General features: G+C 38.2%; 1 protein-coding gene and 1 pseudogene across 1 annotated transcript in view; one reads left to right on the top strand and one right to left on the bottom strand.

Annotated features, from left to right (window-relative positions):
• The window catches only part of UBA6 (ubiquitin like modifier activating enzyme 6), a 66,148-nt gene that overhangs the window by 38,963 nt on the left and 12,448 nt on the right, over positions 1-14,737 (bottom strand). Inside the window, exons 5-13 of the mRNA XM_004590856.3 lie at positions 14,595-14,689; positions 14,058-14,169; positions 12,672-12,752; positions 10,888-11,010; positions 9,729-9,852; positions 7,067-7,170; positions 5,227-5,289; positions 3,398-3,474; positions 2,172-2,238 (exon numbers count right to left, since the gene is read on the bottom strand). Of these exons, the coding sequence (XP_004590913.2) occupies positions 2,172-2,238; positions 3,398-3,474; positions 5,227-5,289; positions 7,067-7,170; positions 9,729-9,852; positions 10,888-11,010; positions 12,672-12,752; positions 14,058-14,169; positions 14,595-14,689 (846 nt within the window). The remainder of the gene's footprint in view (positions 1-2,171; positions 2,239-3,397; positions 3,475-5,226; positions 5,290-7,066; positions 7,171-9,728; positions 9,853-10,887; positions 11,011-12,671; positions 12,753-14,057; positions 14,170-14,594; positions 14,690-14,737) is intronic.
• LOC118759081 (U2 spliceosomal RNA) lies at positions 12,598-12,715 on the top strand (annotated as a pseudogene).

Genomic DNA, 14,737 nt, shown 5'->3' with positions numbered 1-14,737 from the left:
GAGGAATCAGGATTGAGTCCTAGGATTTTTGGCTTCGGTATGGCTCTGCCCTGGCTATTGTGGGCATCTGGGGAGTGAACCAATGCATGGTAGATCTCTCTACTTTTAAAACAGAAAACAAAATGCATTTAAAAATAATTTGTAATTGCCTTATTAAAAGTAAAAAAGTGTGAAAATAGAATGAAGAGTTTTTATTTAAAAACAACAAAACAGCTTGTGTGAATTTATAATATGGAAACAAAAAATTCATTGTATCCCCCAAAATGGGGAAAAAAGTATCTATGAAAACCCCAAATTTAATAAGGAAAATATTAAGCTTTCCAATAGGTTGGAAATACTCCTTATTCATACAGAAAAGTAAATCCTATTTCATAATGCATAAAAATTTACTTAGAAAACCCATACAAATTAGCATATATACACTTAAAAACTGGCAAAGTGAACATAAAAAAATTTGTGAAACACATATTTGGAAAAAAAGGACTCATGGCCAGGATATATTAAAACATGTAAAGAACTTTTAAAAACATTAGAAAATAAAATAAAACTAAAACCAAAGATTTGGAAAAACAGTTTACCAAAAAAGAGTTGTAACTGGCAAATAAGCAAATAAAGTGATGCTCATAGTCTATTAATGAAATAAGAATAAAATCAACAATGATATATTACTATATATATTAAATCAAACAGACAACACATGGAGAGTACTGAAGAGATGCAAAGCAACAGAAATTTTCTCACTTTTCTAGTAGAAATGCAAAATGGCGCAGTTACTTGGCAAAGACAACTTGGTACTGGTTTTTCACAAAATTAAATATACATCTACCAAGAAAAGTGAAAATATACATCCATGTCAAAATCTGCATGCAAGTATGTATAGGGGCTTTATTAATTAGAAACAATCTATATGCCCATCGATTGGTACAGGGATGAATGATTCACCTCTACAATGGAATGCTACTAGGCAATAAAATCGAACAAAGAAGAAATTACATGGATGAAACTAAAATTCCTTATACTTAGTGAAAGAAATCAGATTAAAAAGGCTACCTATCGTGTGATTAAATTTACGACATTGTGTAAAACAAAAAACTACAGTGGTTGCCAGTGTTAATATACAGGCTATGGAGATGATGATGATGAAGAGGCATAGGAAGTGTTTTATGTATGGACTATGGTGGTTGATACCTGAAAACAGACTTAGAATTTACTGTGTATAAATTAATTGTGCACACAATTTTGTATATGGGAAATTCAAAAAGTTTAAGGAAATGTGTTAATAGAAAAATTTATTTTTGGCGCAAAATTTTTGAAACTCCTGTATAGTGTTTCCATAGTATCCAATTTCCATGTACTTTCTAAAGACCTTGTGTGATTAACCATCTGCCTACTAAGGGAGAAATTCAGTTTCTGCTCTCCTCCAAAACGTACAATAAATCTCCAACCATGGCTTTTACTAAATCAGACTTCAACAAGCCTTTTCTAGTTATTCACACATTCTTATTCCTTTAACCATTAAGTAGGAAATACAATTTATTTGATTTACAAGTAGTGATCAACTGTTTCTGCTACACTTGCTATTTCTTTGTTTTGATAAAGTCACATATGGAAATTAAAGCCTTGCTCTCATCTTTTACGTAACAAGAACAAAAGTGATAAAAGTTTGAACTTGCTGTGCAAACACTGCTATGATGACAACTGCTTAAAGAAATCATTGACCGGCAGACAATGGCAATAGTATGAAAAAAATAGTTTCTAAGTGCATATTAATTCAAATATGATGTGTCAAATGCAATGAAAGAATGTGAATGCGTAATGTATAAAAGAGGTGATTACATAGTCGATGACTTCTTACAGTGATTTCTGGTGGGTCAAAAAATTAAATGAAGACCAAAAAGAAATACTAATCATATAATTAAGCAACAGAAAATAGTAATTACTATAAGTCACAAGTATTCCAAGTGCTTTACAAAGTAAGTTACTCAACAAATCATTTAATGTTAATAACAACACCATAGTAATCACATTTGGTTTGTAAAATAAACCAAAGAAAGAAACATAATTTGTCTAACTCAATCAGCAGGAAAACCACATTTGAACAAAATATTAGTAATCAGAACATTTCTATGTTGTGAGTTCTGAATGTTTTATAGCAATAACTGAATATTTACCTTTTCTTCTAAGGTTTCACTTATGGATTCTGCTAATTTCAACAGCTCTTCCGAATCCTGTTGGCATCTACAATTCAAAACCAAGCACCTCAACTTGCAATTTTTTCAACGGTTATGAAAAGGTCATATTCAAAATTAAAATTTGAGAAACAAACCAAAGAAAGAAAAATTTTGTCTACAAGTAGCATAGTGCTTCACTAACTCAAGGGTAACTAACCAGGTTATCAATTTGCTATTTCAAAATCATGCTTAATTAATAATTGTTTATAAGATTGTTTTAAATATGCAAGGCTAAAATTTTTGTATTGCTGATGGAACAGACTCTCATAAGGTCAAAGTAAATCTTATCCTGGGTTAATAATACAATAATTCTTACATATTTCAAAATGAGCAAATCCACATCTAGTATCATTTCATTTCAGCAAAATCAATCTATTAACTTCTACCACAGGTATGCAGAGGAAGTTAATAATTGTTTGGTGTATATAGTGATCTTGTAAGTATATGGCAATGATTTACTTTTTGAAGAAAATCTGATTTCTGAAATAACTCAAAAAAGAAAACAGTTTTATTATTATTATTATTACAATTGACATTTACAGAGACAGATGCAACTGAGCACACCACTCCCCCATCTATTGCTCACTCCTTAAACACTCTAGCATGGATGGGCTGGAGATGGCTGTCAGGAATGAAACCTCAGTATTGTAATGCGGGACTTGGGTGTCTTAATGGGTGCCCTGACCATGAGGCTAAATGCCCACATGGAAAACTGTGGAAGACAGAAATTAAGAACGGGACTTCTCGCTAGTGTGAAACCATAACCAGCTGTAATCCTGTGAGAAAGCTCAGGAAATTCAGGGCAAAGTCCTGAAGCAGCTGATACGGGAATGCACAGGACAGGAACTCCTGAATTCTCACATGCACATAGCAGATCAGAGGTGCTTCTTCTCACCTATGCTGGTTAACCATTAGCAGCCTGCTAGAACATATTGTTCACTGACTGACCCCTTGAATGATTGCACATAAACCGCATCCTTTTTCAGACTCTCCTTCCTTGCCTATGTGACCCTCACTCTTTAAAAATCTTTCGCTGTTACTAATCTCCAGCTTTAACCATCACTCAGTATACCATGTGTATGATTATCGGCTCCAAGCAGCAAATCACCCAACTGCTGGACAGTGAACAACAAACAATTAACAAAAAACAAAAAAAAAAACCTTACCCGGTATTTGGCTTGCGACCATAGTTCTCCTGAAACTGGTCCAAGGCAAGCATGGCTGCGTGAATCTGTAAAGGTGCCTGTTACAGACATCAAAAATTAGCCACCATTTGTGAGTGCTTAGTGTGTCACGCACTATGCTAAAAGCTTTGCAAACACTACTTCATTCAATCCTCACAATCATGTTCTGCATTTAACAGATCAGAAAGTTGAAGTATAAAGAAATTTGCGACTTGGCATTAAGGCCACAAAGGCGTATTTACGCAGTAGCTCCAATCTTTATCTCCAGGTGTTAATGATTAGTTTTTAAGTTATCCAAAAAAATGGAACAATATTTGTACAAAATCATTTAACCTTTTTCCTTATTTAAGTAATTTAGAAATTGTTCCTCTTTAAGAATACAAGGAAACTTCATAAAGTTTTGGGCAAAAAAATACTAAAGGGTACATTTACTCTAATACAAGAAAAAGTTTTGAAATCCACGTACAGTTTTTCTACAATATGCATTTTCCATGAGGCTTTTGATGGCCTCTTATACATTTACTGCTACAAAATTATGGCCAGTGGTTACAAAAAAAACACACACACACAATATATATGTGTGAGACTATTTCTTTCTGTAAAAAACATGTTACACAAAACTACACCATTCACAAAAATTTTTTTTTTTAATTTTTTTTTTTTTATTATTTAACTTCATTAATTACATTGTATTATGTGACACAGTTACATAGATACTTGGGTTCTCCCACCCCTGCCCAAACCCTCCCACCATGGTGGATTCCTCCACCTTGTTGCATAACCACAGCTCAAGTTCAGTTGAGATTCCCCCATTGCAAGCATACACCAAACATAGAGTCCAGCATCTTATTGTCCAGTCAAGTTCAACGTCTTCTTAGGTATACCCTCTCTGGTCTGAAGACAGAGCCAGCAGAGTATTATCCCAGTCAATTGAAAGCTCCATCATACCATCAGCAAAAATTTACATCATTATGGAATTAATTGACATAGTAATGAGTAACCAACATGTTGAAAGTAAATACGAGTTCCCAGCCACCTTCTGTGACCACCTCACCTATACTTCAATTTAGTTTATACACAACATATAACATTCAAAACGTAACATGTTATACATAACATCATATCATCTTAAATTAAGGCAAACATGTGGTATTTAACCTTTTGTGATTGGCTCATTTCCCTTAGCATTATGGTTTCCAGTTTGGCCCATTTGGCCACAAAGAACTGCATTTTGTTTTTTTTTAATAGCTGAGTAGTATTCCATGGAGTAGATGAACCATAGCTTTCTTATCCAATCCTCTGTTGATGGGCATTTTGGTTGCTTCCATGTTTTTGCAATTACTGATTGTGCTGCTATGAGCATAGGAGTGCATGTTGGTTTCTCATAAAACAATTGTTCTGGATATATTCCTAGCAGTGCTATTGCTGGATCATACGGTATGTTGAATTTGAGTTGTTCAAATGTCCTCCATACTGATTTCCATAGAGGCTGTACCAGCCTGCAGCCCCACCAGCAGTGGAGTAGGGATCCCTTTTACCCGCAACCTCGCCAACAAGTGTTGTTGGTGCATTCACAAAAAATTTTAATAGCTTAATATAAATTATTAAAATCACCTTGTATCAAAACTAGATAACTACAAAATTCTCCCTTATTATTTCAGTATTTTTTCCGTGATACAATTTCTTATTTCTTGGGAGTACAGCTAACAACAAAGTATTTACATGGTCATTCCAAATTAACTTTATAATCACTTATCAACTTCCTACCCCTCCTCAGCTGCCTTGCTCAAACCTGTGAAGTGTTCATTTACCTCGGGTTTGCTAAAGTCCACAAGGAGGCATTTTGGACGCTTTATCTGCCTCTCCAATGGTTCCTAATAGAAACAAAAAATGAAGCAGAGCAAGTAAGTGACAGCATTTGTATATTAGTGCACTAAAGTCAACGGAGTCTGCCAAAGGTCACAAACTTATGCTTTTAATAAAAATTAAAATAGCTACCATTCACCTTTAGTACATTAAAAAAATTAAGTGCAATAAACCTACTCCATATAGTAAATGAGAACTAGTAAAACCATTTATAATGTTAATTTGTTTTTATAGAAAAAGCTAGTATATATTTCTGACAGCAAGCTTATCAAGCTTTGCTGTACTTGACGAAACTTGAAAAGATATTCAAAACAAAGAACCACCCAACATAAAATTATGAGGCACGAACTAACAAATTAAAACCTGGAATAGGCCAGAGGAGGTACGAACAAACAGAGCTAACTACCTTGATTATTTTAATTTACTGTCTTAACTTTGGCCTGAACAAAGCCTTTTTGAAAAATTAAAGACAAATTAAAACCTTGAGAATTTGGGCCCGGCGGCGTGGCCTAGCGGCTAAAGTCCTCGCCTTGAATGCCCCGGGGATCCCATATGGGCGCCGGTTCTAATCCCGGCAGCTCCACTTCCCATCCAGCTCCCTGCTTGTGGCCTGGGAAAGCAGTCGAGGACGGCCCAATGCACTGGGACCCTGCACCTGTGTGAGAGACCCAGAAGAGGTTCCTGGTTCCCAGCTTTGGATAGGCGCACACTGGCCGTTGCGGCTCACTTGGGGATTGAATCATCGGATGGATGATCTTCTCTGTCTCTCCTCTCTGTATATCTGACTTTGTAATAAAATAAATAAATCTTTAAAAAAAAAAAAACAAAACCTTGAGAATTTGCCAAACAACAACAGCAACAACATAAACCTAGTGATGTGAATGCATCTGAGAAGTGGCCAAGTCAGCATCGGATTTCATCTCCCATATCGTCCCTGTAGTCTCTCTATGCAGCTATTCTGTCCTTAGATGAACTGTTTTATGTTTCCATATTCACTCTTCCTTTTATTTTTTAGTTTTTATTTGCAAGGCAGTTTCAGAGAGAGGTGACAGAGACAGACATTCCACCCACTAGTTCACCCCAATGGCTAACTGAGCCAATATAAAGTTAGGATCCGGTAGCTTCTTCTGGGACATTTGGGTGCCAGGGCTGAAAGATTTGGGCCATCCTCTGCTGCTTTCCCCCAAGATATAAGTAGGAGCTATATTGGAATTAGAGCAGCCAAGACATCAACCATTATCCATTATGGGATGTTGGTGCTGCAGGAACAGGCTTAGCCTACTATGTCAGGGTGCTGGTCCTATCATGTTCTTTAATGTAAAACAATAAATTTTGAAGATCTAGATTAACAAGTATGACGAGAACAGAAATTTCCCTTTTATTATAAAAGTAAGTAATTGAATTGTAAAGCAAGACAACCCTTCCTAAATCTTTTAAATTTATACTAATTTCATGTCTTGTCTTGGGAAGCACATTGTAAGAGTGATCAACTCTGACGATTCAGGGAGTATACAGACCCTCTGGGCACACTCACCTACCTCACATAATGTGTACATGGTATACAGGCAACAACAACTTACAAACTGTGTCACTGATAGTTCAGTCCCTTACTAGGAAGTAGCTCCTGTTGAGGAGTACAAGTCAGGGCTAAGGCCAGGCCAAAGGGGTCCAAGTTTAAGAAACCTGATTTTTAAATAAACTAATTGCTTCAATCATTACTCTTTTCTGCTGTCATCATCCTTTTTATGTAAATAAATACTTTTAAGCTGATTAAAAAATACTTACAAAGCAAAATATTTTAGGAGTCTTAACTTGAACCGCTATGCCTCCATGTAAATATGGTTCCATCTCTGTAGTATCACAAATGCTAAAAGAAAATGGTGATACCACTAGAAGAAAACAAATGTTATTACACAAAGATATTGATATTTAAAATTGAAGACTTACTGCTGCAAAAATTTTAACTCGCCATAATTTATAAGATAAGAAAATTCTAGCATTTTCTACTCAGAGAAAGTTCGGGAGTATAGACAGCAGTATTTTACCAACTTCAAGGGTAGGACTTAAAAAAGAAAAATCAGGAGAGAAGTAATAAGATGCACTCAATGATAAAAATTAAAATATATTCTCAAAGTCTCATTTATACTAATTATATGTAATTATCAAGTATAGTATTAATATGGACTAGAGAATTCAGAAACAGACACACAATAAAAGTGGCACCTCAAATCAGTGAGGAAAAGATAAACTTCTTTAAGTCTTCAAGGGTAAAAGCGTTGAAAAGGAAACATTCTGCATTATTAACAATTTCAAATGTCAAAAACTATGCCAAAACTTTAGATAAAAGCACAGGAGAGCCTAAAGTGTAGGTAACTGTCTAGGTTGCCTTGTACCTAAGAAAGTGTTACACCGGTGTCAGAAAAGCAGCCAGTAGCTAGCAGGCATTCTGGACCTGGTTAATGTCAAATTTGAATTAACTATAACAGAATGCCAGCACTGTTGCTAGCTAACGGCATGTTTGACAGGGAAGGAATGACTTCTGGGTCTTCCACTGACTGGGCTACTGCACTTACTGGTAGGTAAAGAAGCTGAGACAGAGTGGTTTAGAAGGGGGAAACCAGAAACCAGGAAACCGGAGGGCATGTCTGGGTCAGGCCAAGGCACCTGCCCATGTGGGAGACCTGGGCTGGGCTAAAAAGCATCACTTGCCACCCACAAAAGCTGAGGCTGGGCTATGTCAGGCTGGGTAGTAGCACCCACGAGAGAACTGCATCTGGAGACAGAGCCTGTAGATTTGTGAGCTCACATCTGTGCGACTGCAGTGCCTGCTGGTACGCAAGGAGCAGGAGCCAGTCATGGGCCAAGCCAGGCTGCAGCACCCACTGGTACACGCTAGGGCCTGGATTGAACCAATACCATGCCAAGCAGGGCCACTGCCCTTGCTAGCACTTGTGAGATCTGGGGCTGGGAGTAGGCCTGGCAGGGAAACTTGAGGAATACTACTAGGCTATAGCCCCTGCTAGGGAGCACAAGAGCCAGCAGTAGGGGTTAGGGGTTGCGGGGTGGAGGGGACAAGCCAGGCAGGTCTGCAGCACTCATCAGTTTGTGTGGGTTGGTTCTGGAGACGGCCAGGCTGGGCCAAGTCTTAGCACCTGCTGGCATGCACCTGAGTCAGGACAAGGTGTGAACTGCACCTGGTTGGGCTAAGCTGCAACACCTGCCAGCAACAGCGGTGACAGCAGGTAGGTCATCCTAAGCTGGGTCTAAGTACCCGCCAGCATGTGGTAGAGCCTGGTAGGGGAACTCTGGGCACTACCTTGCTGGGCTGCAGCTCCCACTGGTTAATCCTGTAGGTGTACCTGGCTGGACATGGCTGCAGTACCTATCAGCATGTTGGGCTGGGTCTAGGAGAAGGCCAGAATGGACTAGGATCCAGCTCCCACTAGCAATCACAAGCCAGAATGGGTGTGGGTCAGGGCGGGCTAGGCCACAGCACCTGCCAATTCCCATGGGAGCTGGAGCTAGGGGTGGGCAAGTCTGGGCTAGGATACAGTACCCAAGAGTAAATACCAGGACTGGGGAGCTGGCCATATCAGTCTGGGTAGCAGCAAACACTGGCATAGATGCGAGATCAACTGCTGGTGAGGGCATAGTAGAGAAACTTGGGGAACTCTCCTGCTAGGCCACAGTTCCTCCTAGTGAGAGTGACAGTTGGGACTGAGAGCAGGCTAGGCCAGGCTGGGCTGCAGTACTTTTTGGTATACATGTGCACTGGGTTGGGGGGGGGGCAGGTAGGTAAGTCCTCAGTACACATACAGTAAGCAGAGATGTATGCCAGCCTGGGTTGGTCCACAATACCCACAGCTTCACATGAGAGCTGGGGTGGGACAGGCTGGGCTAAACTCCTGCACTTGCTGGAGAGAACTGGGATGAGAGTAGGATGGATACAGCCAGGTTGTAGCACCTGCTGGTGAAGGCCAAGACTTGTGGTGGGCCATGTCAGACTGAGATGCAGCACGTGTTGGCACATGCAAGACCCAGGGTGGGCAGCAAGACTGGTAGAGGAACTTCACGGACTACCATGCTGGGCTCCTGCTTCCACTGGGGAGTGTGACAGCTAGGACTGGGGGCCTGGCTGGTCTAGGGGTGGGTTGGCTGTGCTAGGCTGCTGCACCTGCTGATAATGCTGGGACTGGGAACATGCACTGTGAGCCTTTGGTCTTCCAGCACTCCTCTCCTCTGAACAATAATCTCATATTAGTGCACTGGACAGAAAAGTGCTAAATATCTCGCAAAAGAATCCACAACAATAGATCACATTTTGTTGTACCTAAGTTCGTGAACCACAAATGAGTTGTTTTTCCAATACTGAGTTTAGTATAGTGCCTGAACTACCATACCAGTGTGTTGAATAATGAATAAATATAAAATTAATCAAATGACATACCAGTTATTTGTTGTACAGAGCCATTTAAACCTGTCATTCCATTAATTTCTCGAAATGTTAGGAACTGTCCTGTCTCAAGTTTGTGAGGACGATTTTCAAGGCAAGTGACAACGCCAGGATTAGCCTAGAGAGAAGAGTAATTTATTAAAAATGTAAGTCTATGTATTCTTTATTTCTTTTTAAAATGTATTTATTTATTTGAAAAAGTTAGAGATCTTTTTTCCATTGGTTTACTATCCAGATGGCCACAACAGCTGGGACTGGGCCAGGCTGAGGCCAGGAGCCAGGTCCTTCATCCAGGATTCCCACATGGATGGCAGGAAACCAAGCACTTGGGCTGTCTTCTGCTGCTTGTTTCAGGCTGATGGCTGGATTGGCAGTGAAGCAGCTGAGACCAGAAACAGTGCCCATAAAGAATGTGGAGTTGCAGGCAGTGGTCTTAATTGCTACGTCACAATGCAGCCCCTACGTATTATTTAAAAATACATATTTTAAAAGATTTAGCTATTTATTTGAAAGGCAATTAGCTACGGACAGGGAGATAGACACATAGAGACTGTATACCCATTGGGATAGGGCCAGGTTGAAGCAGCTATCATGGGCTGCTTCCGCGTGTACACATAAGCAGAAGCTGGGATGGAAAGAAACACTGAGACTTCAAAATTGAGATACTCCAACATGAAGTGACTCAACTGCTATACCAAATGCTCATTTCACATCACTATGTATTTAAATGAATGTTGAAAATAAATGTCTATGTTTGATAGGACATGTTCAGAGATTCCACAGGCCAAGTGGGAAGTGAAACTGTAACAGTGCCTTTCAAATAAATAAATATTGTATCATCATTTATCATCATTTACTGAATCACTTTCAGGTTAGGAACGTGACAGAACAAAATGATTTTAAATCAAAAATGATAATATCAAAAAGCAAGTTATACAATGAATACTTTTATAGGGAATTTAGAATATTTAATATTCTAATTCCAAGTTAGTTATAACACATAATCAAGAGATTAACAAATATTTCATTATGAATTATCTTAGAACACCACAAAAAAAGGAAAATACTGTTAGAATATTCCGCTAATATACCAATTTCTAAAAAATTAGCATTAACCTTAAAAATTATTTTAAAAAGTTCAATATAATCATACTTGCGTTATGTTTGAAATGAAAATTTCTTTTGGTTCTTCTCCTGTTGTATCTGAAACTTCAAATTCATCACCAAAATCACAAAACAATCGTGACCAAATTCCGTGTATATCTGCACTGATGAACTGTGAAATGAGAAAAACAAGGATATATTTATGCGTAGAAAAAATAATTCTCAGCTATCTGAGTCCCTTGTATGACAATCTCATTTATAGTTAAGAGACTTTCCTAACCTTCTCACAGAACCCACAAGGCTCTTCTCCCAACAACACACACACTGCCATCTATACTGAGATGTTTTTCTTCATAGGACTTAAAGACTATTTGAAAATCTAACATGTATCTACTTGCTTATTTAATGTGTATCTTTCCTACCAAAGGGTAATTTTCATTAGTAAACATTTGCCCTACTTACTAATGTAGTACCTAAAGACCTAATCTGGCACACAGTAATGCTCAGTGGATATTCATTAAATCAAACCTCCTAAGAACCACAATTTGTTGAAAGTGATGATAATTCAAGGTTTATCATTCTTGCATTTCTATTCTTTCTTCAGTTTCGACAATCTACAAACTAAACTTACATAGTAGTTTTAAAACTGGCAACTGAATGTAACCACAAATTAAAGATAAAAACCTTACCAAAATTATCTTCATGTTCCTCATATAATTTTTCCTCTTAATTTTTAAAGATTTTATTTATTATTTGAAAAGCAGGGTTACAGAAAGGGAAAGAGACAGAGAAATTTTCTACCTGCTGATTCACACCACAAAAAATGCAGCAGCCAGAGCTGGGCCACACTGAAGCCAGGAACATGGAACTGTATTTGGTCTCTCATATAGGCCTAAGTACTTAAACCACCTATCTCTGCTCTCCTAGGTGTATTAGTAGTGAGCTAAATTGGAAGCAGAGCAGCTGAGACTAAAACCAGTGAAGACTTTCTTATTAAAAAAAAAAAAAAAAAAAAAAGTAGGTATTGCTATTGTGGCATAATGGGTGAAATTACGGCCTGAAATGCCAGCATCCCACACGGGTGCTGGTTTGAGCCCCAACTGTTTAATTTCCAGTCTAGCTCCCTGTTAAGGTGGATCAGAAAGTAGCAGCAGATAGCCCAAATCCTCGGGCCCCTGCATCGACATGGGAGTTGCTGGCTTTGGCGTGGCTCTGCCCTCGTCACTGTGGCCATTTAGGGAATGAAACAGCAGATAGAAGATCACTGTTTCTAGCTTCCCTCTCTCTAACTCTGCCCTTCAAACAAATAAAGCAATATTTTAAATAAAACTAATTTATTCCTTAAAAATTACTTGAAGGAAGAGACTGAGTGAGTGAATGACAGAGTAAGAAAGGGAGAGAGAGAGAGAAAAGGATCTTCCACCTGCTGAATCATTCCATCAACGTTCAGTGAAGAGCTATTATAGCTTCATCTGGGTCACACGGCCCACGTGAGTGGTACAGTCAAATATCCAGGCCATTTTTTGTGGCCTTCTCAAGTAAATCAGCAGGTAGCTGAATCAGGAGTGCAACAGCAGGTACTTGAATAGGTGCTCTAATATGGATTGCTGCCACTGAAGGAGGGAAGTTAGTCCACTATGTCACAACATAAGCTCCCAAAAAGAACTTTTTAAATAATTCACTAAAGAGCTACAAATTCTAACAGTGAAAGTGTTTGTATTTGGTTAACTGCAAGCTCTTATAAAACAATAGAATTATCATCGCTTCTCGGCCTTTTGGCTAAGATCAAGTGTAGTATCTGTTCTTATCAGTTTAAAACAATAGAATTATTACCTTAATTGGAGGGCAGTGAGAATGGCAAAAATGATTGATCTTCTTCTGCAATGGGAGTTTCACCTCAGTCAGCACTACACACTGTTGAGAACACAGAAATTAAAGACGAGAAAATACTTCTTTTTACCATATAACTTCTAAGTCAGCAATATGTCACTTCATATTATATTACAGATACATTTTTGTTCCAGTTAAAAAAAAATCACTACCCTACTATATCCATACTAAAGTATTTTCAGAAGCATGGAATAGCAAAAGTAAAAATAACACATATAAAGGAAAATTGGCTCACACATTACATTCAATTGCTATCACAGGTTTCAAAATTAGAACAAATGGTAAAATTCTATGCAGCATTTATGCCCTCTAAATGATTAATTTGTTTTATATGTCACTGTCATGGAAATGCTAGTCTAACCATCACACGATTATTTTCATGCGAGCTAAAAAAGGTTATGAAAACTTATAAAAGATACTTGAAAGGAGAAAAGACAGATAGCACGCACACACACATACGGAACACAAACTCCTCCATTTGCCAGTTCATTGCCCAAATGCCTACAACGGTTGGGGCTGGGACCAGTTGAAGCCAGGAGCTGAGATGTCAATCCAGGTCTCCTCCTATGTGGGTGGCAGGAACCAAAGCACCTGAGCCAGTACCTGCTGCCACCCTGGTGCATATGAGCATGGAGCTGAGTGAAAGCAGGACTCAAAACCCAGGTACTCTGATGTGGGGATCTCAGCTGTAGGGTTTTAACTGTAAAACCAAATGCATACTCATAGCTTCAATTTTTAAGGGCATTATTTTCATTTTAAAAAAGTTTACCTGGTCTCTTATCCCAATGCTTCAGGAAAGCAGAATGTACTTTCCGGCTCCCTGATTTCAGAATTGACAATGTGATTTGCCAATAAGGTGCTAGTGAAAGTAACAGATACTGAGCCTTGAAATACAATAGGAGGCTGGATTTTTCTTTTGTGTTTCTGCTACAGCATTCACAGTGTAGCTTCCTGTCCCACAAGACAGATATTGGAGAAATCAGATTTTGAGGTTCAGCAGTAGTTGAGTTTAGACTAGAACAGCTGTACCATTTGGAACTGAACTAGAACAGCTGATGCATGAGGGATAAAGGTTATTATAAATCACTGAATTTGGAGCAGCTTCTTATGCGTATTATCACCAGATTAGTCAAATGATGTAATCGCTTTGCTAGTAATTCTTGGGCCTCACCCCTAAAATGGCGCATTTAAGGGGTATTTTTCCAAAACAAACCTTCTATTTTTTCTTCTGCTCCTCAATACATTAGGTTAAATTAGTTGAAGCCTATTAATACTTAACAATTTGCCTTGCAATTTGTCAACAACGTTTATTACAAATGGAGTACCAACCTGGTATTTATCTAAAAATGAAAGCTCTGTGGTTTCACTGAACGGAACAGATGACGACGTGACATGCACATACGGATTTAGTTCTGCAATGTGTGGAAGTACAGCTTCTGCCCTGTGAAAAGTCAACAATTAACCTTCATGAGTACTTCATTAAACAGACCCAATCTTTTAAAGCTGGACACTGTCACAATGGAGGAACTTGACATGCTGGGAAACATCAATGGAAATTTAGCAAATGTAGAAGAAATCAACACTTATTTACCTTTTCAGGTAACTATACAACCTGAAGATGTACCATCATATCCTTTAGTAAGCCAAACAATCTAAAAGTTAAGCTTCAAGCTCCGTTAGTGTCTAATTGAGCAACACTAGAGATCTCCTAATCAAAAGTTAATTTCTAGGTGGGCAAATATAACAATTGAGCATTTATCAATACTTATTTATCTGTGGAGTGTGAACTTATGGTGATGAGTTCAAAAAATCATGACCAAAGTATTTTGTATAAACCAAAAACTATCATGATAGTATAATATGTACCTGTTTCTCATATTAATAACATCATCTTCGCAGAGAAAGAAGTTGGTTCCTAGATCCCAAGCCTTGCATTTCTCTGTATCATGAATTGTAAGTGCCTGCAAAAAAAAAAAAAAAAAAGGAAAATATTGCTTGAAGTTAGGAAT

The sequence above is a fragment of the Ochotona princeps genome, chromosome 7 (genome assembly GCF_030435755.1).
Source record: "Ochotona princeps isolate mOchPri1 chromosome 7, mOchPri1.hap1, whole genome shotgun sequence".
Classification (NCBI taxonomy): Eukaryota; Metazoa; Chordata; class Mammalia; order Lagomorpha; family Ochotonidae; genus Ochotona; species Ochotona princeps.
The sequence above is the reverse complement of the archived record's forward strand: the minus strand, read 5'-3'. Positions and strand labels throughout refer to the sequence as shown.